This window comes from Mastigoproctus giganteus, chromosome 8, assembly GCF_048544385.1.
Source record: "Mastigoproctus giganteus isolate SK-2022 chromosome 8, ASM4854438v1, whole genome shotgun sequence".
NCBI classification, from domain to species: Eukaryota; Metazoa; Arthropoda; class Arachnida; order Uropygi; family Thelyphonidae; genus Mastigoproctus; species Mastigoproctus giganteus.
The window spans coordinates 212,817,520-212,842,868 of NC_143582.1; the positions used below are offsets into that span (position 1 = coordinate 212,817,520).

General features: G+C 38.3%; 1 protein-coding gene across 1 annotated transcript in view; it reads left to right on the top strand.

Moving 5' to 3' along the window:
- Nucleotides 1–25,349, top strand: part of Vps8 (vacuolar protein sorting 8) — a 286,412-nt gene that overhangs the window by 65,486 nt on the left and 195,577 nt on the right. The window contains exons 10-12 of the mRNA XM_090380461.1: nucleotides 104–151; nucleotides 10,681–10,783; nucleotides 12,659–12,715. Of these exons, the coding sequence (XP_090236587.1) occupies nucleotides 104–151; nucleotides 10,681–10,783; nucleotides 12,659–12,715 (208 nt within the window). The remainder of the gene's footprint in view (nucleotides 1–103; nucleotides 152–10,680; nucleotides 10,784–12,658; nucleotides 12,716–25,349) is intronic.

Consider the following 25,349-nt stretch of genomic DNA (forward strand, 5'->3'; position numbering starts at 1 on the left):
TATTTTAAATTGCAAAATTGTTTGGTTAAGAAATTATCACTAATAAATAATTTACTGTTATTAATAAGTGGTTTTTTACATTTATAATTTGTTTCAACAGGAGGGTGATGGGACAGAGGACTTATGAAACAAGATGCATATTTTCTGGAAGGTATGTACAATAACCATTATCAGACTGTATATATTTTTTATTTATTTATTTTTTTTTTTTATGAAAACCCCAAACACAAGAGGTATTAGAACCTATAAGTACTTAGTACCGTGCTTGGGTTGGAGAATGAGAAGATGAGAGAAGATATTTGTTGACATTAGACTTGAACTTCTAGACTGTAATTTTCAAGAAATATATATGAAGGTTGAATGAATAAACAAAGAAGATGAAAAGTTGATTCTCTGGGTTCGAAGTTGGACAGTAAATGGATGTTGGCTTGTGTCGGCACGTGTTTGGACTGTTTTGAAAGAGAGAATGGGAATTATAGAAGCCAATTCAGAAGAACAGTGCCCATGGAAGTATCTGTTGAAGAGGCATGCAGCAGAAACAGTACATCTATGAGACAGTGAGTGGAGAGAAACTGTTAGAGATGAGTCATTAATTAATCTAACTGCCCTCTTCTGAATGGAATCTAGAAGCCTGAGAGAGGTTTTGGGGGCACTGCCCCAGATGTGGGAACTTTTCTTCCAAACAGTTGTTCACTCTGTACAAATCACAAATCCACCCTATCATGGAATAAAAGTAATGCTGAGAGCGAAAGAGAAAACCAAGTTTTTTAGATGCAGAGGAACCAATATTTGTAATGTGCTTGTGCCAAGAGAGATTAGAAGTCAGGGAAATCCCCAAAAGAGATATATCAACTTGTCTAGAAATTGAAGTGTCACCAAAGATAAGCATAGGAGCAGAAGAATCCTTGCGAGATATAAGACAAGACTGAGTTTTAGAAGGATTGAAATCAACTAAGTTGTCTTTGCCGCACTGGAGAATTACCTGGAGATTGGCATTTAAATAATTGGTAGCGGATATTCGAGAAGTTGAAGCTGATTGAGCAGGCAAGGTTTCTCAAAATGGAAAGTGGAATGCAATGTGCTATCATCGGCAAAACTATGGATAGGATTTCCAGTCAATGTAAGGTCATTAATATACAAGAGGAAAAGAGTGGGGGAAAGAACTGAACCTTGGGGGACACCAGCATTAGTGGAGAAGTTAGATGACAGAGAGCCATCTACCATCACCCACAGTGAGAGCAATGGGAGGGATTTGTCACCCTTTTTAGGAACTGGCTGGATATGAGCAAATTTCCAAGAAGAAGGAAAAACACCTTTGGAATAAGTAAGTGAAAAAAGGCGACAAAGAACAGGAGTAAGTTTAGGAGCACAGGTTTTGAGAACAAGTGGAGAAATGCCATCAGGACCTGGAGCTTTCTTAGCATCAAGATTAGTCAAAATCCTGTCCTCCTTTTGACAGAAGACCGCAGGAGGAATTGAATGAAGCATGTTGGGAATGGTAGGAAATGTTTTACCAAAATCATTAATACATGAGGTGGACGAAAAATGGGATGCTAGCAGGTCAGCTTTATCCTTGGCTGAAGTGACAACAGAACCATCTGGTTTTTACAGAGGTGGGAGCAGAGATGGGCAAAAGTTGCAGCCAATAGTTTTGGCAAGTGACCAGAATGCTCAGCTACTATTAGGGAAAGAAGCAAGTTTTCTACTCTTAGCCCATTCAGTTTGGACTGATTAATAACTGCTTTACATTTGTTGCGAGCTTTGTTGTAGGCAGAAAATGAAACTGAAGAATTGGAAACAAGCCAATTATGATATCCAACATTCTTTTCTTGAACAGCCTTAGCACATTTATTGGAAAACCAAGGTTTCGATAGAGGATGAGAGTGTAAAGTGGGGTGTGGAATAAAGGATTCCATTCCTACAAGAATAATTTCACCAACACGATCTGAGCAAATGTTGACATCAGAAGTTTTGAAATAGTAATCCGACCAAGGAAAAGAAGAAAAGAAATCTCGCAGGTCATTCCATTTTGCATCCTTGTAATGCCAAACAACACGAGGTTGGGAATAGCCATGAGATAGACTCCATTGGAGAAGAGACAATCATCAAGTTGTGGTTTGAGGTGCCTAAAGGACCACTCACTTTGACCGTGCACTTAGAAAAGTTGTTCGTGAGAAAAAGATCAAGCGGTGTTGGATGTATGGTTAGAATTGTCCAGTATTCTTTTAGGTAAATGAACAGTCTGTGCAAAGTCATTAGTAATTGCAAAAGCCTCAGCATCTCAACCAGTTGGGTCGGTGTGACTAGAAAACGGAAGCCAGCTGGAGTTGAGAACATTAAAATCACCAAGGAAAATTATCTCACTGTTAAAAGAAATTTGGACTGGAGAAAGTCAAGTTGCAAAGAGAGGAAGTCAGAGAACTCCAAGTGATTAGTGGAGTTGGGAGAATGGTAGAGACAACAGATGAATTTGACAGATTGAGGTAGAGAGATTTTAAGCCAGAGAAGACTGAAATGAGGAGATTCCAAATTACCAAGTCTCTGACAGGAAATATCGGAACGGACATATGCACAAGTACCACCTTTGAGATGAAAGGAATCGTACAGTGAATAATTTGGGCAACTGAGATGAGAGTAGTTGAATCAAATGATAACTGAGATTCTGTCAGAAAAAGTACATTGGGTTTGGCAGACTGCAAGTGAAAATGGACATTGTTGAGATTAGAACTGAGACCACATATTTGTGAAATGAACTTGGAAGCGTTTGGGAGGTTTAGATCTTTTTGCAGATAAGCTTACTCTATTAGTTTGACAATTCATGGTGTATTTAATAGTAAGAAAAGGGTGGGGGGGGGACATGCTGTATGAAGTAATGAAATTTTTGGCTATGTCGTACACGTGGTAAGAATATACCCAGATCCTTGACATAATGTGGCCTCGACAATGTCCCCCTCATACACACTAATCGGACTCCCTCCAGTCACTATCTGGCAGAGTAGAGGTAGCAAGATTATACACTAGCTGATCTGGAAGCCTCCTAGAGAGTTACCAATAGTTTTGATCCGGTGTACTAACTAGCGGCTGGCCTGCGAACACCGTTTTAGAGCTATACCCTCGAAATGTAACGAAGATTGGATCTTGCCATGATGTCCATCATAACCTCAAAAGTCATCAGTCATACTGCATGATGGAAGAGATGAGGAAGGATTGACCGAAACTTAGTTCTGGAGACTAAACATGGGTTCCAACACTTCAAGCTTCCAATATGTAAAGTGGTGGTATTGCACCGGTTGATGAGAGTCACCTACTACCTAGTATTGCCTGGTAACACAGAGGACGGCATTCCTCCATGTGGTGTCGGCACCACACCTCGACCCCTGCTTACATTGGTTTACACCTGGGTGACCACCCAGGTGTGAACACAGTGTGCTTGTGCATGGGGATTATACCCAGGATTACTAACAGTCCCACTATTGTGAAGATGCAAGCAGAGGATTTGGCTGTCGCAGACCATCCGGACTTCACCGAAATTGGGTCTACTTGACTTGATTGTCACCCGAATATCAGTTCCATCAGCGTTTTAGACTCCCAAGTAGGAAGTACTGCTTATCTGGCATATCTGAGAGAATGTCTGTGACAACCTCAAGGACCAATGTATATAATTAGCATTAGTAGAGGCATATGATGCAAAAAAGCTAGCCTATACAGCATCAGCAAAAAAAAAAAAAAAAAAAAAAAAACCACCCCTTCCCATTTCACCTATCCATTCACTCCAAATGTTTGTCTAGTTCTGCTTTGAATTTATTTAAGCTGTCCACTTCTACAATGACAGATGGAAGTTACTTTCAGAAATCAACCACTCCCTGGTTAAAGGCAAATTTCCACACATCTATTCTACAACTGCCTTTCCTCAATTTGATTTATATTCCCCTAAGCAATTGATCTGGGCTAGGGGAAGAATCCCATCAGCATTGAGCTTGCTCAAACCATTGAAGGCCTTATACACCTCAATCCTATCACCTCTCAGGTGCCTAGTCTCCAGACACTAATTTGCATAACTTAAGCCTTTCTTCGTAAGAGCACCCTTTGCTCCATTCACTAATCTTGTTTCCCTTCTCTGTACTCATTCCAGCAGCTCTACGTCCTTCCTAAAATGAGGCCTCCAGACCTGTATACAGTACTCAAGGTGTGGCCTGACCATTGTCTTATACAAGGGGATAATCACCTCCTTTTCCCTGCAAAAAATTCCTGTATATCATGAGCTACTCTTGCAGACTGTCTATACTGTTCAGAAAACTTCATATCTGAGTGCACAATTAATCCCAGATCCTTTTCATTCCCTACCCCCCCCCACACAGTTGATACGTTATTCTGGAGTTATTGCTACCCATATGTAGGACTTTACATTTGACAATGTTAAACTTCAGTCGCCACCTCTCAGCCCAATTGCTCAACTTTTCTAGATCCTGTTGCAATATCATAATGTCATTATCCACCCTGCGAACCTTTGTATCTTCTGCAAACGTAGACATTAAGCCTAATATACCTCATTAATATCATTAATAAATACAGAAAACAACAATGGACCCAATAATGAACTCTGGGGGACTCCACTAATAACATTAGTCCACGAAGAGCAGTGTCCATTGATTATCACTCCCGCTCAACCATCTGTTTATCCATAGCAGCAATTTGTCCCCAATGCCACACTGCTCCAATTTGTATAGCAGTCTTCCATGTGCAACAGTATCAAAAGCCTTCGTAAGATCCAAATTTAGAATTGCTTTTGATTCGGTTAACTAATTTATTTGTACAGTATTTATTGGTTTTGCCTTGGATGAGTTCTGTTTGTTGGATTATTGTTGCTTGTAATTAATTGTCTCTTTGTGTTTTGTATATATGTTTTTGCATTTCTTCTGGTTGACTATTTTTGTTAATTTCTTGGTTGACTGGTTTTTCAGCTAAGATTTTAATTACTTATTTTGTAAATATTGTATATTTTACTCTCTGCTTATGCAGTGTAATTTGTTAATATGTTTACTGCTATGTTTCATATCGGTGACATAAGTATTTATTATTTATCTTAATTTATTCTTTTAAGTGGCTATCTAATAGCCACTTATACATTTTCTATGTTCTTTCCCTGAGACTTTTCTTTCTCCCCTTGTCGGTGCAGGTTGGGCTTCCTTCCCGGCTAGGGGAATCTTTCTTTCAAAATTACAAGCCTTTGGGCTTCAAAAGTTTACCTCTTCAAGCTCTCTCGCTTGTTAGATTTTCCAACTAGTGTTTTCCTCTTTCCTATTTCTTCTTTTTCCTGAGGGAGTGTTTTGCTCTCTTTTCTTCTTCTACTTTCTTTTCTCCCACTTTCTCCTCCCCATTCCTTATTTATTATAACCGGGATTCCACTTGTTGGAATCCCACTTAGTGTAATTTAGATAGTTCCTGGAGTGCCTCCACATGGCTAAGGACGGGAGTTGGGGGCGCAGGTAGCTTTCTCCCTGCCTCCCGGCTGCTAAGACTCCGGGGCCGGCAAACAACAACCATCACAACACACACACACACTCTTGCCGGCTATAAATAACCTACAGATGCTACAGCAGTATATAGGGGTAACCCTGGAGGCTGCAATCAATACGAGAATACCTTGTCCCCTTGATCATATCATAGTAGCCAATGAAATTGGTCAGACAGGACTTTCCCTTAACAAATCCATGCTATATCTGAACTATAACTGAAGTGTTGTCTAGCTGATCCTGTAGTGCTTCTTTGATCAGTGTCTCTATTAATTTCTCTTGAACAGAAGTTAAAGTAATTACTTTAACTTCTGTTAAAGTAATTGTGAATTGGAGTCACATTTGCACATCTCCAGTCCATGTTCACTGTCCATCAAAACTTCCCCAGAGTCCAAGGAAGCTCTCATAATTATGGCTAAGGGTTTGCTTACTTCCTTTGCTGCTTCCTTTAATATAACTGGACAGATCCCATCCACCCAAGGTGCCTTTCTTATGTTTATCTTCAGCAGTTTCTGCTCCAAGTTGCTCTTAGTTATTACAAAATCATTTAACTCAATGCAATAGTTTAATACACCTCTCGCATTCCCCTACCTGAATAACTCCTTGTTTGTAAATGTAGATGCAAAATGCTCATTCAGTTTGCTAGCTACCTGAGCAGGATCATGAATGGTTGAATCCTCGATATCAAGTGGACCAATCTAATTCATCCCCTTCCTTCTAGAGTTTACATGTGAGTTCACTCACATATGCTAGTGTGTGTGTGAGTGACCAACCCACAAGTTCCAGTCAATATCTGGGAAATTAAAATCCCCTATTATATGACTATGATTTACTGGCCCACTCTGTTTCTCTGTACAGTTGTTCATTATACTCATCTGGATCATTAAGTCTATAACACACTTCTACTCTCAATTCTGCTTTGCAAGTGTTTATGTCACACCAAACGGACTCAACACTGCACTGTCCACCGATATCAACTGGCTGCACTTCCTTAGATTTTGTGTTTCTTAACTAATAGCATAACCCCTACTCCCTCCCTATTCTATCTTTTTTGTACACATTGTACTCCCCAAATTCCAATTCAGCACTGCTTATATCCGTGTACCACGTCTTGGATATTCCAACAGTATCTCCCTTTGATGGTTTGACCAACACCTCAAATTCATCAAATTTATTTACCAAACTCCTAGCATTGGTGTACACACAAGTATACATGCACTTGTTCTTATTGTTAACTATCCTAACACAGCCCATGTATTTACATGTTCCGCAGCGACTCCCAGCAGTCTCTGAAATCTCCTGCACCTTGTTTTCGAGGCTGCTGCTCATTCCAAAAGAAGCAGTGCAAGAATCACTTTCATCTGTCTCAGCGGCTACTGTTATTCAGTTAGTCTGTGTATCCCCCCAAGCTAGCAGTCTTCCACCCCACCTAACACTGCCTTGATAGCATCAGCAAATATTCTTGCATCCTTTCTTTTTAAGTGTATCCCATCCCTGTAGAAGCAGTCTCTCCTCGTAACAAGCACAGACCATTCTGGAAAAAATTCTACTCCATGAACTTTGCACAATCTCTCCAGGGCCCCAATTGATTGTCAAGGCTCTCATCATATACGTCGTCCAATTGTGTCTGGGTAAAATTGCAGACACAATTTCAGCCTAACTCACGGCTGTTTTTCAACATTGACCTGTATTTGTTAAGTAATTTCGCCGTTTTCCTACTCTTAATATCATTATTGCCAACATGTACAACAATATCACCTCTTGTGCTCTTAAAAGATAACTGCTCTACAACGTCATCAACTATTGCTCCTGGCAGACATACCCTGGTCCTCCTATCTTTTTGCACAATATATTCCCCATTTCCCTGACAATAGAGTCACCGACAGCAACTAGTTCCTGGGACCAGCGCATTCTGCCTTGGGAATTGCTGGTGTGTTGAGTGATGTTTAAGTGCAAGCCCTGCTTTGATGTGGGCAGCTGAGAGTGTGATGGGCCTTCAATTTAAATCCTTTGTGGGCATCTATCCTGTTCTTCAAGCTCTCGTAAAGGCCCATAACAATACTGAGTTGGCGCCTGATTTCCTAGCATTCCTTACATCGAGCACACACACACACAGACATTCCCCTTGGCAATGTCATGCCCCGTTCCGGATAGCTTCACAAACATCATACAAGCAGTACATTTCAAAAGGTTGTGATTCAGAAGACATCCCCCCTCCCCTCAGTTCTCCCCTGAGCCACAGAACTCCCACTACCTTGCACCTTTTGCTTTGGTGCTCTGGTCTGAGGCATGATTTCAATTCAATTTCAATACAATTAAAAATATAACACTAAACTTATATCCCAATGCAGTTATAACACTGTATATATTTCAGTATTGAGTTTTATCTTCTACCAAGTTACGTTATATGAATTTGTATCTCCTATCAAGTTAAGTTATAATGTTTTGTTTGTGAAATCTAATCATATGTATTAAGCTGTTGTGTTACGTTTGTAAAATTTAAGTCATATGTATTAAGTTAAAAAATTACATTTGTAAAATCTAAGTAGTTATAATAGATAATAAATTTAACTATCTATTGCCATCCACGTGGTTTGAACTCTCACGCTAACTATTTATGCCAAATCACTGATTCTAAAAGCTCTACGAATATTACTGTCGCACATTATGATCTATGTGACAAGTTAAATTATTAAAACACGTATGTAGTGCTATAATTTGTAATTTATAATTCTCTGCTGATACTGATTACACTGCTACAAGTTACTTAGAAACTTCCAATATCTGCTATATTGATAGGAAAACAATGGTGACAGATTTGAATGCTACTACTGTTGATTCAGTGCCAGCAAAATCGACTGTGGTTTCTATGCAATTACAAGGCTGAATAAAGAATAAATGCACCAAATTAATCAGAAAATCACAAAAAATACTATACTACTAAATTTTAATCAAAAGTTATACAAAAACAATAGGCGCCTCCATAGCCAGGTGGGCAGGAGCAGCAGTGTGTAGCACACGCTTCTTGATTAGACTGGGGTTCGAGCCTGTGACCACCAAATAAGTGCACGTGCCTCGAGTGACCGGAGTTCAAGCCCGTGACTACTGAATACGGTGCTGTTTCTTGTATTCTATCTATCTTGTGAACTCCTCTGACCGTTTGGTCGTCCCGGAGTATAAACAGAAAATTTATTTGAAATTTAAATACGGAGGATGCGGAAAGGTCAGGGAATGACCACTGCATATCCCCGGAGCAATATGGCCTTAGTTGCTAATGCTCCTAAAATCCAAATAACAAACAAATAAAAACAATAATTTCAAATCAGTAAATAAAAAAAAAAAAAAAAAAAGTCGACTTAGTGGCTTTGAACACGTCTGGCTCCCTACTTTATTAAGTTATGTGTATTTTCCTCTAAAATGATGATGTATTCATCTAAACTTTGCCATTCATTCTTAGATCATTTACATAAAAATGTTTCAAGACCATTTCTCTTCCACCACAGGTTGGTCATTGGCTGAACCTGAACTTTCTATTTGCAGTTCTGCTGGTCGCACAAAATTTTGTGTGCATAAAAATCACCTTAGAAGAATACATACTTGTATGTTGCTTATTATGTGAATAATTATTTTGCATATTTTAAATTACAGTTTCATTTTACCCAACAGTGTACTTGATTAATGTTATTTGTTTACTGATTAACTGTGTAACATCCCAAAACATGTTAAAACTGTGTTAAATATTTTCTTTGAATTTGTGATTCTGTTTTCTCTTTCTCTGGCTCAGCAGTTATTCTCTTTCTCAGCTGTTCATTGGGTACATGCTTAATGTAAGAAATTCTTAAAAGTTTTCATATCGCTTCATTTCAAAGGCCAGTAGTCTTTTTTTTTTTTTTTTTCCTTTTTTTTCCCTTCATCTTTCTGTAGTAATATCCATCCCTTGCATTCTATATGCAGAATGAAGACTGTTTCACAGCATATTGATAACATGTTATTGCTCTGCAAAAACTTAAGATTCTAGAGAGATTCAGTTGCCTCATATAATCAGGCACTGGTACTAAGAATCTTATGTCAACAAAATATCATTTGCACCAGATGTTTTTCCACTGGGATGTGAATGGCAGTGATTTTCTTAATCAAGTGCAGTTTTGTAATTAGATATGTACAAAGGTGGAAGATTATACATTCCTGCCTGTTGTGTGTCCTCCTCCCTTAAGATGTAGCTACTTTTACCACAGTTAAGTTGTGAATAAGCATAATATGCGCCACTGAACACTAGTAAAACTATATGAGGACTGTAGCAAAACAAAACACATAATAAATTTTTGGTGTATCAGATAATGCACCAGAATTTTTGCCAATATCCTTGCCCCACATTTGTTCAAAATAAGATTAAAGTTGAAATTTATGCTGATTTTTCAGAAACATTCCTCCTCAACTATTAGGAAAGGTACCATTCCAGGTACCCACAACTATGTTGTGCCAATGAGATGGAACATAATTAAATTTTGCCCACTCTGTGTGAGAAGGAGGACTTGTTTATTGGCTACCATGTTCACTAGAGGAATTTTAATAAAAACATTGAGACATTATTTTAATGAACTTTTTGTCATTTATTATTTTCACATGGATGTATATTTTAAAAATGAACGAGTTGTAGATTTGTTGTACATTCTTTTCTTAATTCTTAATGCCTGCATCTCAGATCAGATAATCTGCTCTTCTCTTCTTGTAAAAGCTTCGGTACATTACCCTTGCCATTGATGAGTTATTAATTTGTATGCTTTCAGACAGATGGCAAGTGACATCCACTCAGCCATGGTGAGTTTGCAGATTGCATTACAACATACTTGCTTTGCTACTGATAGTAAGTTTAAGCTAAGTAGGATAGCAGCATCATGTGGTCCTAGAATTTAGGACACCCAAAATTGCTATATTTATGACAATGTAAAAAGGCTAGCACTCTTGACATTGAGACATTATTTTAATTAACTTTTTCTCATTTATTATTTTCACATAGATGTATAGTTTAAAAATGAACGAGTTGTAGACTTGTTGTACAGTCTTTTCTTAATTCTTAATGACACTATAAAAAGATGTTGAAAAGTATTGTTTGTTTTATTAATAGCTGGAAAGCAAATGTAGTAAAATTCTTTATTCATATTCATAGCCGAGGTGAAGTATGCACGATAGAACCGCTTAGAATGACACCTCATTTTCGAAGTCATCCAAGCCAAGAGGTGTGTCTTGTGGCATTAGGAACTGTAACTAAGGTATGCTAAAAATTGAAAGTTACATTTTAACTTCTGCTTATTGCTCCATACATAAATTATGATTTTGTTGATTTAATTCTCATATGTTTACTCACTCAACGAGGTCAAAATTTTTTAAAGCTGTTTTGGATTAGTTTGACAACAATATCAAATGGATCATAAATTCAATAATTTTCAGGACTTTCAATTTTTGGTGTTATTGGAAGTACAGGAAAAAAAGCTAGAAAATGGGGTGATTTTGAAATCTGAAATAATATCAGTTATTTCAGATCAAAAATAATGAAAGTTCTGAAATAATGTTAATTTATACAAACATATTAAAATAAATTTCTCCTCATTGTTTATCATGAAAAGAATCTATGTCGATAATCTTTTTAAATTCTCTGGGCATGCATTATTTTGCCGATATTTTAATAGAAATGTGCTGCATATTTGTTAATATCACATTTTGACTTGGTTGTACAGGCACTCCCCGACTTATATAAATGTTCCATTCTGGAAACCTGTCCGTAAGTCAAAATTTTATGCAACTTGGAAACCACCCAAAATATGTCTATAAACATAAGTCTGCAATTTAAAAGATCACTTTATTTGTTTGTCTAATAACATTTTTATATTACAATTACACACTTATAACATATGCATCAGCATATTATTTAAACAACAAAACTTTTGAAGTGTGTATACATACAGCTTATTTCCAGTGTGTGTGTGGGGTGGGGATATATATGACTGATATTATTTGGAGGGGGATGAAGTTAAAGAGAGCTATCTTGTTGTCAATATCAGACTCCTCTTCTGGTTCTAAAATAGCTGAAGAAGTGGAAGGCCCGAAGAGTTATGATGCTGAAGATGAATATGGCACTGAAGTTGGAGTCAGAGAATCTGCAAGTTGAGGAATTTTGCTCAGTCTTTTTCACGAATTTATGTAGGGAGGTTTGAACGAATGTCTTCTTTTTCTCACAGTAGACTTTAAAGGCATGGAAATTTTTGCACGTTCTTTTATTCGATCTTTATCTTTCCCTATTGTATTCACAGTGGATGTTGCCAGCCTTAAAACACGTGAAAGAGTCTTTATTGTTTTTCCACCTTCATACATTTTCACAATTTCTAATTTTTGCTTTAACGTATTTGTATGCTGCTTTTTCGAAACCCCAGCATTGTCAGGTCCACTCACATGGTTTCGAGGTCCACCCAAACTGACTGGGATAATGAATAATAATAATAAAAAAAAAAAAAACCAAACCAGAAACTGTGAAGCAGTTTCTGGTTTGGGTTTTTTTTTTCCCCCATGAACTGGGAAGAAGTTATCTGTGAAGCAGAGTGGTAGTATAAATAATGGGATTTAAAAATGATATAAAAGAAGAAATAGTTTAACGAGAAGCTCCCATTCTGGATATATACAAAGTCCATTGCACGTTATGTGATAAGTCATGGCAAGCTACGCACATCGGCAGTGTCTGGTTTCTGTGGAAAGTTCCCACTGGAGACTGGGCTGTAGGTATCTTTTGAAGTCACCTATTACAGCTGATTTCTGCACAGGCATTTTTTTTACAAAACATGCATAGTTTTTTTAATGTAAAATGAGATTTCCATAAGTTGAATCACCCGTAAATTGGCAGCACCTTTATAGATATATATTATATACAAGATAATGTGGAAAACGTATTATCTTGTGTATTTACACATTATATTTTGAATATGAATTTAATTTTATTTTTTGGCCAAAATGACATTTCATGTACACACATACACATGCTAGAATTTATAATAAATTATAAAAATTTTCTTTTCATTCATTTTTTAAATATCCTAATTAGTATTACTATAAATAATATGATAACCTTTGGTTTTATTATTATTAATTTTTTTTAGGTGATGGTTGTAACCATTAGGCCATCTTTAAAAGTGTGGTTCACACATTCTCTTCGGGTAAGTTTTTTGCTAATTGTAGTTGTTTGCTGACCTCTGTAACTAATATTGCACTAGTTTTACAATTTAGATACAATTATACAAAACATTCATTCACTTGTTGTTGAAAAAGAACATCCTTGGAAATATTCATTAAATAGATGAGAAGGCCTCTCCAGCAAGTTTCCAGTTCCTTCTGTTTTGTGCAATGGCTGTTCATTTACTCATTTACTTTGCATGAATTTCAACTGTCCATCTCCATTGTCTTCCAGGTTTTCTTTTAGCTCCTCTTGGGTACCATTCTGTTATTTTCTTAGTCCATCTGTCATCATGTCTTTGAGCTATGTGTCCTGCTCAAGTCCATTTCATTTCTTTAGTTTTGATAAGAATGTCCTTTACTTGAGTTTTCTGCCTAATCCATGTGTTTCTCTTCTTATCCAACAGTCTGATTCCTAATATAATTCGTTCCATTCTTCGCTGTGCAGTTTCCAGCTTCTCTTCCATTCTTTTGGTGAGTGCCTAAGTTTCACTTCCATAAGTCATGGTGGGGAGTATACATTGGTTCATTATTTTGTGTTTCAGAAAAATTGGGATATTGCTTCTCAGTATGTGACTATATTTCCTGAATGCTATCCATCTGAAATTTATTCTTCTCTTGACTTCCAGTCATTTATCATTGTTACAGTTAATGACTTGTCCAAGATAAGTATATGAATCCACCTTTTCAATTTCTACTCCTTCAACAATTATATCCCTTTCTGTGGCATACTTGTTCATCATTACTTTTGTTTTAGCCATATTCATCTTTGGTCTGAAATCCTTACTAATTCTGCACAGCTGATTTACGGTGTTCCTCTAATTCTTTGGGATCGTGGCTTATGATCACAATGTCATCTACAAATTGTAAATGGTTTAGGTAGTCTTCATTCACATTGATTCCTTTCTGCAGCCAATCCAATTTTATGAAAGCTTTCTCAAGGGCAGCAGTAAACAACTTTGAAGATATTGTGTCTCCTTGTCGAACGCCTTTCTCAATTTTAAATTTGCTACTGTTTTTGTCTAGTCTAATAAAGGAGGTAGCATTCTCATATATTTTCTTCAAAATCATGATGTAAGGGGTGTTTATGCCTTTCCAGTGCCTGAACATTGCCTTATGCTGTATGGAGTCAAATGTCTGTTCATAATCCCAAAATGTCAATCATAGTATTGTTTTATATTTATTTGCTTTCACCATTAGCTGTGATATTATGTGAAGGTGATCCATAGTTGAGAATCCTGTCATAAAGCCAGTTTGCTCTTCCAGTTGATCCTCACAAGTATTCTTTCTAATCTGTTAGTGATGACCCTTGTGAACAACTTGTAGATGTGGGATAACAAGCTAATTGGTCTATAATTTTCAATTTCTGATATGTCTCCTTTCTTATGCAGCAAAATTTTGATTGCATTATTCCACTCCTTAGGGCCATGCCTTTCTTAATGTATTTTGTGAAGAGGCTTGCCAGTTTCTATGTCATGTCTCTTCCAATTTTAAAAACTCTACAGTAACTTCATCTTCACCTGGGGCTTTTTGATTCTTCATTTTCTTCAATCCATGTTCTTTCTCATCAGGAAGGATATCAGGTATGTTGTATGTGTTGAAAATTTGTGATCCATCTTCCCCACTGCTGGCATCATTCCCTTGCTCCTTATATAATACTTTATAGTAGTCTTCTGCTATTTGAATTGTGCCTTCTCGCTATTTATAAGTATACCATCACTATTCTTCAGATCCAGTATCATTTGTCTTTCTGTATTACTGCTCATGACTACTGATTTAAGTCCTTTGTTTCCCATAATGCTTGTTCTAGTTTTCTTGTATTAAATTTTCTTATGTTCTCTTAGAATCTCTTTCTAATGGCTTTGCATAACTCAGTATATTCAGTTTTGTGCTTTTCGGAGTTTATCTTGCTTCTTTTGTTGTCTTCATTTCAGCATGACAAGTGTTTCTTGACTAATTTTTTTCTTATTTGGATTTCTTTTTGCCTATAGGTTTCTTGGGCTTTATCACTTTCAGAAAGTTATTTTCCTTGTCGATATCTTCTGTTATATATATCTTCTGGAGGATATATATATAACTGAATGAAATCAATTTCAATTATTTAAACTATATTTATAATTTCAATTATATATAAAATAAAATATAATGCTCATCGCTGATTTAAATCTTTAGTGTTGCCCATTCTTGCACTGAATTGTACAAGCGATAAGTACAAGCTGTATATTGCATAGTACAAGCAGATAAGTAGGCATGCATGTAAGCATGCCTACTTATCCTCCCACCTGCTTTATATTACGTGGTATTATGAATCAACAGGGCTTACCTTTATTTAGATATAGGAAGCTTCTTTTCCAACTCTCCTTATCCGACTCGCTAATAATTCATGGGGAAGGCGATATCAATTTTGCAAGACATTGTCATAAAGTTAGATTTTGGAGGTCTAAACTGGCTAATAATTAAGGATCGATTTTTTTCTTTTTGGTGCTGTGGTAAGAATTTTGAGTTAAATTTAGGGGTCTAATACTATAATAATTAATGATAAACACCAGCCAGGAATTAAACTAAAAATTTACTATACAATGAAATAATATACGATGAAATGTGATGCAAATAAAATAAAAACACTGATTAAATTATAGTTAAAATATAGTTAAAAACAATAAAATTAATTAAAATAAACTAGGTGAAAAGCGATAAAACAATGAAACCTGGAGCTTTCGGAGAACTGCCGTCTCCTTCTTCAACAGCATACTACTAGTGCTAAGACACATCCTTAAGTAGCCGGGACATGGCACTCATGCACGTGATCATCAGACACATGATCTACATTCTCCATGCGCGTATCGGAAATGAAGTGGCTCGGGAGCGTGTCAAACAGAAACGGTCATCCCTTCTGAGGACAACGGCCTCAAACAGGGGGTGTAAACGGATCCCCCTGTCCCTATTAATAGTATTGTGACTGGATGAACCGATTCGCAAGCTCTCGAGCCACTTGCGTTCCCAAAATCCATGGGCGCGGTCGGTAATGACCGTGTCTTCAGGGGAGATCTTTTCCCAGAAATGCTCTGCCACAGCAGACCTCGCATAGTTAGCAGTCTTGATAGCGGTCGTGTGTTCCCCCAGACGGTCCTTTAAACGTCGGCCCGTTTCCCCCACATAACACTCCTCACAATCCGGGCACTTAATCTCGTAGACCACATTGCTAGTATGGTCCTGGGCTACGGGATCTTTAACTTGGGATATCACTGTGTGCAACCTCCAACCCGAAGTTGCACACAGCGAGTCTGGCACTCCCGCAATGCCCGTACAATACGTTCTGAAAGGCCCGGATAGTAAGGAATGTATGCAGTAGCCACAGGGGCAGGCCACTCCCTACGATTGGACTCAACCCTATGAATATATTTGTCCAAGACCCTCTGGGGGTATCCACATTTCCTGAGGTCTGCCGTGACTTTGCAAATTTCTATTTCCTTTTCTTCAGGGGTACTACAGTGGGTCCCCACCCTATTCAACAATGCCCTGGCTACACTGTTCTTATGATGACAAGCCTGTGCTGAGCTATAATGAACAAATTGGCCACGGCACATAGGCTTTCTATAGATCGTTGTTTTTAATCTAGATCCATCTCTGCTCACCAAGACATCCAGAAACGGGAGGGACCCAGCTTCTTCCACCTCCGAGGTAAATTGTATAAATGTGGAAAAGCTGTTGAGCAAATTGAGCACCTCATCTTCCTTTCCCTTTTTTAAAATAGTGAAGGTATCGTCCACATATCTCCTCCACTCGCGCATGGGGAAATTCAACTGATGAAACACCCTAGTTTCCAGTTCCTCCATTGCCAAATTGGCCACAATGGCACTGATGGGGGAACCCATGGCCGTGCCATGGACCTGCTTATACATAACGTTTTGAAACACCATGGTAGTGCTTGCGAGGCAAAATTCCACACCTTTACAAATATCATCAATGCTTAGTAAAGATCTAGCACTAAAGCAATGATCTCGTTCCAAGGCCGATCTTACACAATGCACCCCATGTTCAATGGGGATACATGTGAACAAGGATACCACATCAAACGAAATCATGAGTTCGTCTTCACCTATAGATTGGCTTCTTATAAAGTTCACAAATTCCTTGCTGTTCCTGATTACTAAACTGGAGCGTCCCACTATAGGAGAGATGACTCCAGCTAAAAATCCAGATAAAGCATAAGTGGGACTACCCACAAATGATACTATAGGTCTCAACGGAATGCCCACCTTGTGCGTCTTTGGGAGGCCATAAAACCGAGGTAATCGACAACCTGAGGCATGAAGAGACCAATAAACTTCTTTGGTTATTTTACCAGCCTTATGCCATCCCTGTATAATGTTGTTGACTTGTCTCTCCAAACCAGCTAACAGATTTCGATGGGTAACTTTATATATGTTGCTATCCTGTAAAAGATCCAGAGCTTTTGCACAATAATCATCCTTATTCAGTACCACTGTGGATCTGCCTTTGTCGGCAGGTAACATTATGATATCCTCATCTTTTCTGAGTTGTCTTAATGCTCTTTCATGTTTGTGACTGAGATTAGAATGTGCTGTCCTGTTCTGACTCAAAATAGCCGCAACCCTAACCCGTATCTCATCAGCTTGGGTAACAGGTAACTTGTTGATGGCTTTTTCCACTCCCATAGCTATCTCTGCAATGGGAGGTCTGGCAGGAACCAAAGCAAACTTTGGACCTAGGCTCAATACTTCCTCCTGTTCTCTAGTAAATTGTTTGCCACTAAGATTATGAATAAAGTTGCCAGTATCCCTGTTACGCACCACCACGGATTCCTCTAACAATCTATTGAATTTGTTGATTTGCCTGCGCTTGTAAACCTTAGCAACCCTAGTTGCTTTATCTGCCACTACTCTCAAGACCAACGCACCATGCACTGGGGTTAAATTGGTATTGATGTATTCCAACTTCAGTCCAATACGACTTCTAATACCTCTCAGATCATTATGTAATTTAGAAATCCAAATACTTAGAACTTTTCTTTGATAGATTTTAGTAACTCTCCCCAGATGGTCATCATTGAAAGGCATTCTCACCCGAAAGCCATGTGGAACCAGCTCATGTGTTTTGCACCTATGAGCAAATCTCAGATGTTGCTTCTGTTTAGCTTCAGCTATGCTAATTTTCTGGTACTCGCGGATGTGTCGAAGCATCAAATGGCCATAATTATTCACTATATCTTGAAACAGGCCTATGGGGCTGGGAATTTCCATACTATAATAATTAATGATAAACACCAGCCAGGAATTAAACTAAAAATTTACTATACAATGAAATAATATACAATGAAATGTGATGCAAATAAAATAAAAACACTGATTAAATTATAGTTAAAATATAGTTAAAAACAATAAAATTAATTAAAATAAACTAGGTTAAAAGCGATAAAACAATGAAACCTGGAGCTTTCGGAGAACTGCCGTCTCCTTCTTCAACAGCATACTACTAGTGTTAAGACACATCCTTAAGTAGCCGGGACATGGCACTCATGCACGTGATCATCAGACACGTGATCTGTTTGACATGCTCCCGAGCCACTTCCATTTCCGATACGCGCATGGAGAATGTAGATCATGTGTCTGATGATCACGTGCATGAGTGCCATGGACCGGCTACTTAAGGATGTGTCTTAGCACTAGTAGTATGCTGTTGAAGAAGGAGACGGCAGTTCTCCGAAAGCTCCAGGTTTCATTGTTTTATCGCTTTTAACCTAGTTTATTTTAATTAATTTTATTGTTTTTAACTATATTTTAACTATAATTTAATCAGTGTTTTTATTTTATTTGCATCACATTTCATCGTATATTATTTCATTGTATAGTAAATTTTTAGTTTAATTCCTGGCTGGTGTTTATCATTAATTATTATAGTATGGAAATTCCCAGCCCCATAGGCCTGTTTCAAGATATAGGGGTCTAATAATTGGATATGGGGTGGGGGGGTGATTCTCTACATTCCTTAAGTTAGCATTAGCATTAGCATTAGCATTACTAGAGGCATTTGATGCAAGAAAGCAAGCTTATGCAGCATCAGCCAAAAAAAAAAAAAAAAAAAAAAAAAAAGTAACATAAATAAATAAAAATAACCACTTCCACTTCACCCCTCTGTTCGTTCGAAATACCTGTCCAGCTGAGCCTTAAACTTATTTAGGCTATCAACTTCCACGACAAGGGATGGAAGTCTGTTCCACCCACCAACCACCCGCTGGCTAAAGGCAAATTTCCGCACATCTATCCTACATCTGTCTTTCCTCAATTTGAATTTATGCCCTCTCAGGTGATTTTTCTGAGCTAGAGGAAGAATCCCATCAGCATTGAGCATGCTCAAACCATTCAAGGCTTTGTACACCTCTATCAGATCACCCCGCTGGTGCCTAGTTTCCAGACACTGTAATTTGCAAAACTTAAGCCTTTCTTCGTAAGAGAACCCCTTTGTCCCATTCACCAATCTAGTTGCCCTTCTCTGTACTCGTTCCAGCAGCTCTACATCCTTCCTGAAATGAGGCCTCCAGGCCTGTATACAGTACTCTAGGTGTGGCCTGACCATTGCCTTATACAAGGGAATAATCACCTCCTTATCCCTGCTAGAAAAATTTCTATATATCATTGACAATACACCATGAGCTACTCTTGCAGCTCGTCTGCACTGCTCAGAGAACTTCATATCTGCCTGCACCACCACCCCCAGGTCCCTTTCATTCTCTACCACTGTCAGTGTAGTACCACAGAGTTGATACGTTGCTCTGGGGTTGCTGTTTCCCATATGTAGTACTTTACATTTGTCAATATTAAACTTCATTTGCCACCTCGAAGCCCATCTGCTCAACCTTTCCAAATCCTGTTGCAGCAGCATAGTGTCAGTAGTGTCCTTGACAACCCTGCCAACCTTTGTATCGTCTGCAAACTTGGACATTAAGCCTGATATACCATCATCAATATCATTTATAAATACAGAAAACAATAAAGGCCCCAATACTGAACCCTGAGGGACTCCACTAATAACATTAGTCCACGATGAGCAGTGTCCATTGATTACCACTCTCTGTCTTCTCCCCCTCAACCACCCCTTTATCCATAGCAGCAACTTGCCTCCAATGCCACACTGCTCCAATTTGTGCAGCAGTCTTCCATGTGCAACAGTATCAAAAGCCTTTCTAAGATCCAAGTATATAATATCAAAGTTATTCCCTGCATCCAGTTCTTTTGTGACTGCATCATAGTATCCAATCAAATTGGTCAGGCAAGACTTCCCCTTAACAAAACCATGCTGTGTCCTAGCTATAACCGAAGTCTTGTCTAGATGATCCTGCAGTGCTTCTTTCACCAGTGCCTCCATTAATTTTCCGGGAACAGAAGTTAAACTCACAGGTCTATAATTACTTGTGTCAGCCTTTGATCCCCCTTTGTGAATTGGGGTCACATTTGCACATCTCCAGTCAATGGGTACCTCCCCTGAGTCCAAGGAAGCTCTCATAATTATGGCTAAGGGTTTGCTTACCTCCTTTGCTGCCTCCTTTAATATAACTGGATAGATCCCATCCACCCCAGGTGCCTTTCTTGTGTTTATCTTCAACAATTTCTCCTCCACTTTGCTCTCAGTTATTACAAGATTCTCTAGCTTACTGCTAGAGTTGAATACACCTCTGGCATTCCCCTCGCTGAATAACTCCTCATGTGTGAATGTCGATGCAAAATATTCATTTAGTTTGTTAGCTACCCGAGCAGGGTCATCAACAGTTGACCCATCGATCTCAAGTGGACCAATCTGATTCATCCCCTTCCTTCTAGAGTTTACATAAGTAAAGAACTCTTTGCTGTTTTTCTTCGCATCCCTTGCCAAGGATCTCTCGTAATCTGCCTTCGCCTGCCTAACCTCCTTTGTAACTTGGTTACAGATCAACTTGTATCTATCATAGGCATCCGTGTCACGTGTTAATTTGTATGTATCCCATGCATTTTTCTTCTCTGCCATATGCCTCATTAGTTCATCTGACAACCATTTAGGCCTAAACCTTGAACAATATTTCTTAGTTGGTATGTAAAGCCTAGTAGCTTCCACGATAAGTTCTTTGAATGCTTCCCATTTTGAATTTGCTGTTGGCAATATCATCAGTTGATCCCACTGTATAGAATTTAAATACTGTCTCAGTCCATTGTAGTCGCCTTTACGAAAGCAATACCCCTTCCCTTTACCCCTAATGGTAGTTACCTCTTTGAGTAACTCCCACTTCAGCACACTGTGATCACTGCCACCAAGTGGTTCATTTATCTGCAGATTCTTAATGCATGAAGAATCACTACTGATAATCAAATCAAGAGTATTACTCCCTCTAGTTGCCTCCCGAACATGCTGATGTAGAAAACAATCATCCAATAAATCCACAAAAGCCTTGCTACTGTGTGAGTGACCAGCCCCCAAATTCCAGTCAATATCTGGGAATTTAAAATCCCCCATTATAAGACTCTCTGATTTACTGGCCCACTCTATTTCTCCGAACAGTTTCTTATTATACTCATCAGAGTCATTAGGCCTATAGCACACTCCTACTCTCAATTTTGATCTCCCAATGCTTATGTCACACCAAACTGACTCGACACTGCACTGTCCAGCGATGTCGACTGGCTTCACTTCCTTGGATTTTATGTGTTTCTTAATTAATAGCATAACCCCTCCTCCCTTCCTATCCTGTCTATCCTTTCTGTACACATTGTACTCCCCAAATTCCAGTTCTGCATTTCTTATATCTGTGTGACACCACGTCTCTGAAATCCCCACAATATCTGCCTTTGATGTTTTGAGCAATACCTCAAATTCATCAAATTTATTTACTAAACTCCTAGCATTGGTGTACACACAAGTATACATGCACCTGTTCTTTTTCTTAGCTACCCTAACACAACCCATGTGTTTACTTGTACCCCAATGATTCCCAGCAGTCTCTGAAATATCCTGCATCTTATTTTCCAGGCTGCGGCTCATTCCAATAGAAGCAGTGCAAGAATCACTTTCACCTCTGCCAGTGGCTACTGTTAATCTATTAGTCCTTGTATCCCCCCAATCTAGCAGTTTTCCGACCCACCTAACATTGCCTCGATAGCATCAGCAAACATTCTTGCACCCTTTCTATTTAAGTGTATCCCATCCCTGTAGAAGCAGTCTCTCCTGTTAACAAGTACAGACCAGGCTGAAAAAAATTCTACCCCTTGAGCCCTGCACAATCTTTCCAGGGCCGAATTGATTGACAGGGCTCTCATCATATACTCCCTCCTATCGTGTCTGGGCAGAATTGCAGACACTTTCAATTTCAACCCTAATTCACGGCTTTTTTTCATCAGTGACCTGTACTTGTCAAGTAATTCCGCCGGTCTCCTACTCTTAATGTCATTAGTGCCAACGTGTACAACTATATCACCTTTTGTGCCCTTAAAAGATGATATCCGCTCTACAACGTCATCAACTTTTGCCCCTGGCAGACATACCCTGGTCCTATTCCACCTATCCTTTTTACAAAGCATGTTTCCCGTTTCCCTGACAATAGAGTCACCAACAACTACTAGTTCCTTTGGGACCAGCGCATTCTGCCTTGGGGGTTGCCGCTGTGTTCCGCGATGACCAAGTGCAAGCTCTGGCATTGGTGTGGGCAGCTGAGAGCTTGATGGGCCCCTCACTTGTAATCCTTCGAGGGCATCCACCCTATCCTTCAAGCTCTCATATAGGCCCATAACAACGCTGAGTTGTCGCCTTATCTCCTTACACTCCTTGCATCGCACACACACAAAGACATCCCCCATGGCAGTATCATGTCCCATACTTGACTGCTCCGCAAACATCAAGCAAATAGTGCATCTTACAAGGCTGTGATTCAGAGGACAACTGCCCCCCTCAGTTCTCCCCTGGGCCACAGCATTCCCATTAGCTTGAGCCCTTTGCTTTGCTGCTCTGGTTTGAGTCATGATTTAGATTTACTTTCAATAAAATTTCAATTTCTGTACAAAATTAAATCCTAAACTTGTATCCAAACACAGTTATAACGCTATATTTATGTTTCAGTAACGAGTGTTATCTACGGAATATTTACGTTTCAGTAACGAGTGTTATCTACGAAATATTTACGTTTCAGTAACGAGTGTTATCTGCGAAATCCCTTTATATAACTTTCGTATCAAGTTATGTATTAATTATTTGTTTTTACTAATTATTTATGTTACGTAACCTAAGTGGTTATATGTATAATTAATTATGTTAAATAAAATTAATTATATTACGTTTGTAATCTAAGTCGTTATATGTATTTATTTAAACGTACAATTTAACTGCTAACGAAGTTCAACTAACGCTATCTAGTACGGTATATCGTATCACAAAGGTGGTTCATTTATCTGCAGTTGGACTAGAACTTTTCGGTGTGTCATGTTCACAGGAAGAGAGCTACTCACAATTAATCTGAAACTTTTGTCTTAGGTTGTAGTGTTTGTTGTTCACGCATGCGTATAAGTGACCGATCGTCGGACAATAGGAATGGCCTACGGATATTGATTGAACTTGCATGTAGTTTTATCTCTAAGGTTTCTGCAATAAGTAGTTTGTAGTAGTTGTGTTGAATATTTATAATTTTAGTTTCATTAAAGCCGAATGTATATCGTTCATTTATGGCGTGGAACGAAAGTTCCGATGCATTTGAATGACCCGCCCGCACTGAAGCTTCGTGTTGTTTTGCTCGAAGCTGTGCCACTCCCATGGTGGATCCTACGTAGACAGCGTCACAATTTTTGCGTGGTATACTGTATACTAGGTCATGCTGTGATTGGAATGTGGTATTTGAAGGTCGATTTCTGAAGAATGGGTATAATTTGTTCATGGGTTTTGCTATGATTTTAACGTCGGTTCCCTTGCATATTTGGTTAAGTTTATTGTACCAGTGCTCGATATATGAAATGGTGATGAAATATATTTTGGTCTTGTCGGATTTTTTTGCAATGTTTGTTGCGAGGTTGTTGTTATTTATTTTATCACGGGCTATTGTTTTGACTTTGTTTATATAGGTTAGTGGGTAACCCCTATTTGAGAATCTTCTAGTTCATTTATTTCAGTGGTTAGAGAAATCTAGGTGGAAGAATATTTAAAGGCATTTAGAAATTGGTTCAGCATGACCGATTTTTTGTATGGTTGGGGATGGTAACTGTGGAAGTGCAGAAGCATCCCTTTATTAGTGGGTTTTCTATATATGCTGAAATTTAGTTTTTGGTCTAATCTGTGTATGGTAAAATTAAGGAAATTTATGGAGTGGGATTCTGCTTCAGTTTCTAATTCAAATTTTAGTCTCTGATGGATGTTATTAAAAACCTGTAGAATATTGTTTATGGTCAAGTGATCTGTGATGATTAGGATGTCATCCAGATATCTTCCGTAATATGTGATCTGTGGTATAAATGGATCAAGGTGGATCTTTTCTAATTTGTCTAAGTATAGTTCGGCAATGAGTCCACTAATGTTTAGGCCCATTGGGAGGCCAAAAATCTGTCTGTATATTTTTTCTTGGAATAGAATGTAATTTGCATTTACTAATAGTTTTGTTAGTTCGAATATTCTGTCTTTGGGGAGTCTGGTGTTATTAATTTTTGTGTTATCATCGTTTAAGTAGGCCCAGACTATGTCTAAGGCGTAGGGTACATTTACGCTAGTGTATAGTGAAGTCACATCAAGTGAATATAACTTCATATCCTCCATGATATGGAGATCTTTGAGGTTCATGAATAAAGCATCGTAGTTTTTTATGTTATATGTTAGGAGTTCTCGGAGTGGTTTTAGAATTGGGTAGATGAACATGGCTAAGGAGGCAAAAGCTGAATTCTTATATGACACGATGGGACGTATTGGGTATCCTGTTTTGTGTAATTTTACTTGACCGAATAAGGTTTGGATATTCTATGTGCGGGCTTTAATTTGTTTGAGCTGAGCCATAGTGATGTGGTCATCTTTCCTATAGGTGGTGAGCAATTTGTTATATTTGTTAACTAAGCTGTTGAACTCTGATGGTGCAACCTCTTCGTATGTCGTTGTGTCTGAAATGATGGTGTATAATTTATTTATATAGTCTCCTTTATTGAGAATAACTACTGTATTGCCTTTGTTGGCCTTTTGAATAATGATATCTCGGTTTTGTCTAAGTGTGTGTAAAACTTTTGCTTCTTCTCTATGTCGTTTTGATATTGAGGGGATAGCTTGGTTTATAATTCGATTGGTTTGTTGGATTAATACGTTTTTTGTGGCAAATCTCTAAGAGCGAACTCGAGGTCAATAATCATTTGTTTCTTGGGGGGGAATCTCGGCGGTAAATTATAATTTAAACCTTTATTTAATAGGGCTATTTGCTGAGAAGTTAGCGTGACAGATGATAAGTTCTTTACATTATCTGATGGATTATGGTCGTTATGGGATCCAGTGTTTAAATTGGCCCTAAATTTAACTCAAAATTCCTACCACAGCACCAAAAAGAAAAAAATTGATCCTTAATTATTAGCCAGTTTAGACCTCCAAAATCTAACTTTATGACAATGTCTTGCAAAA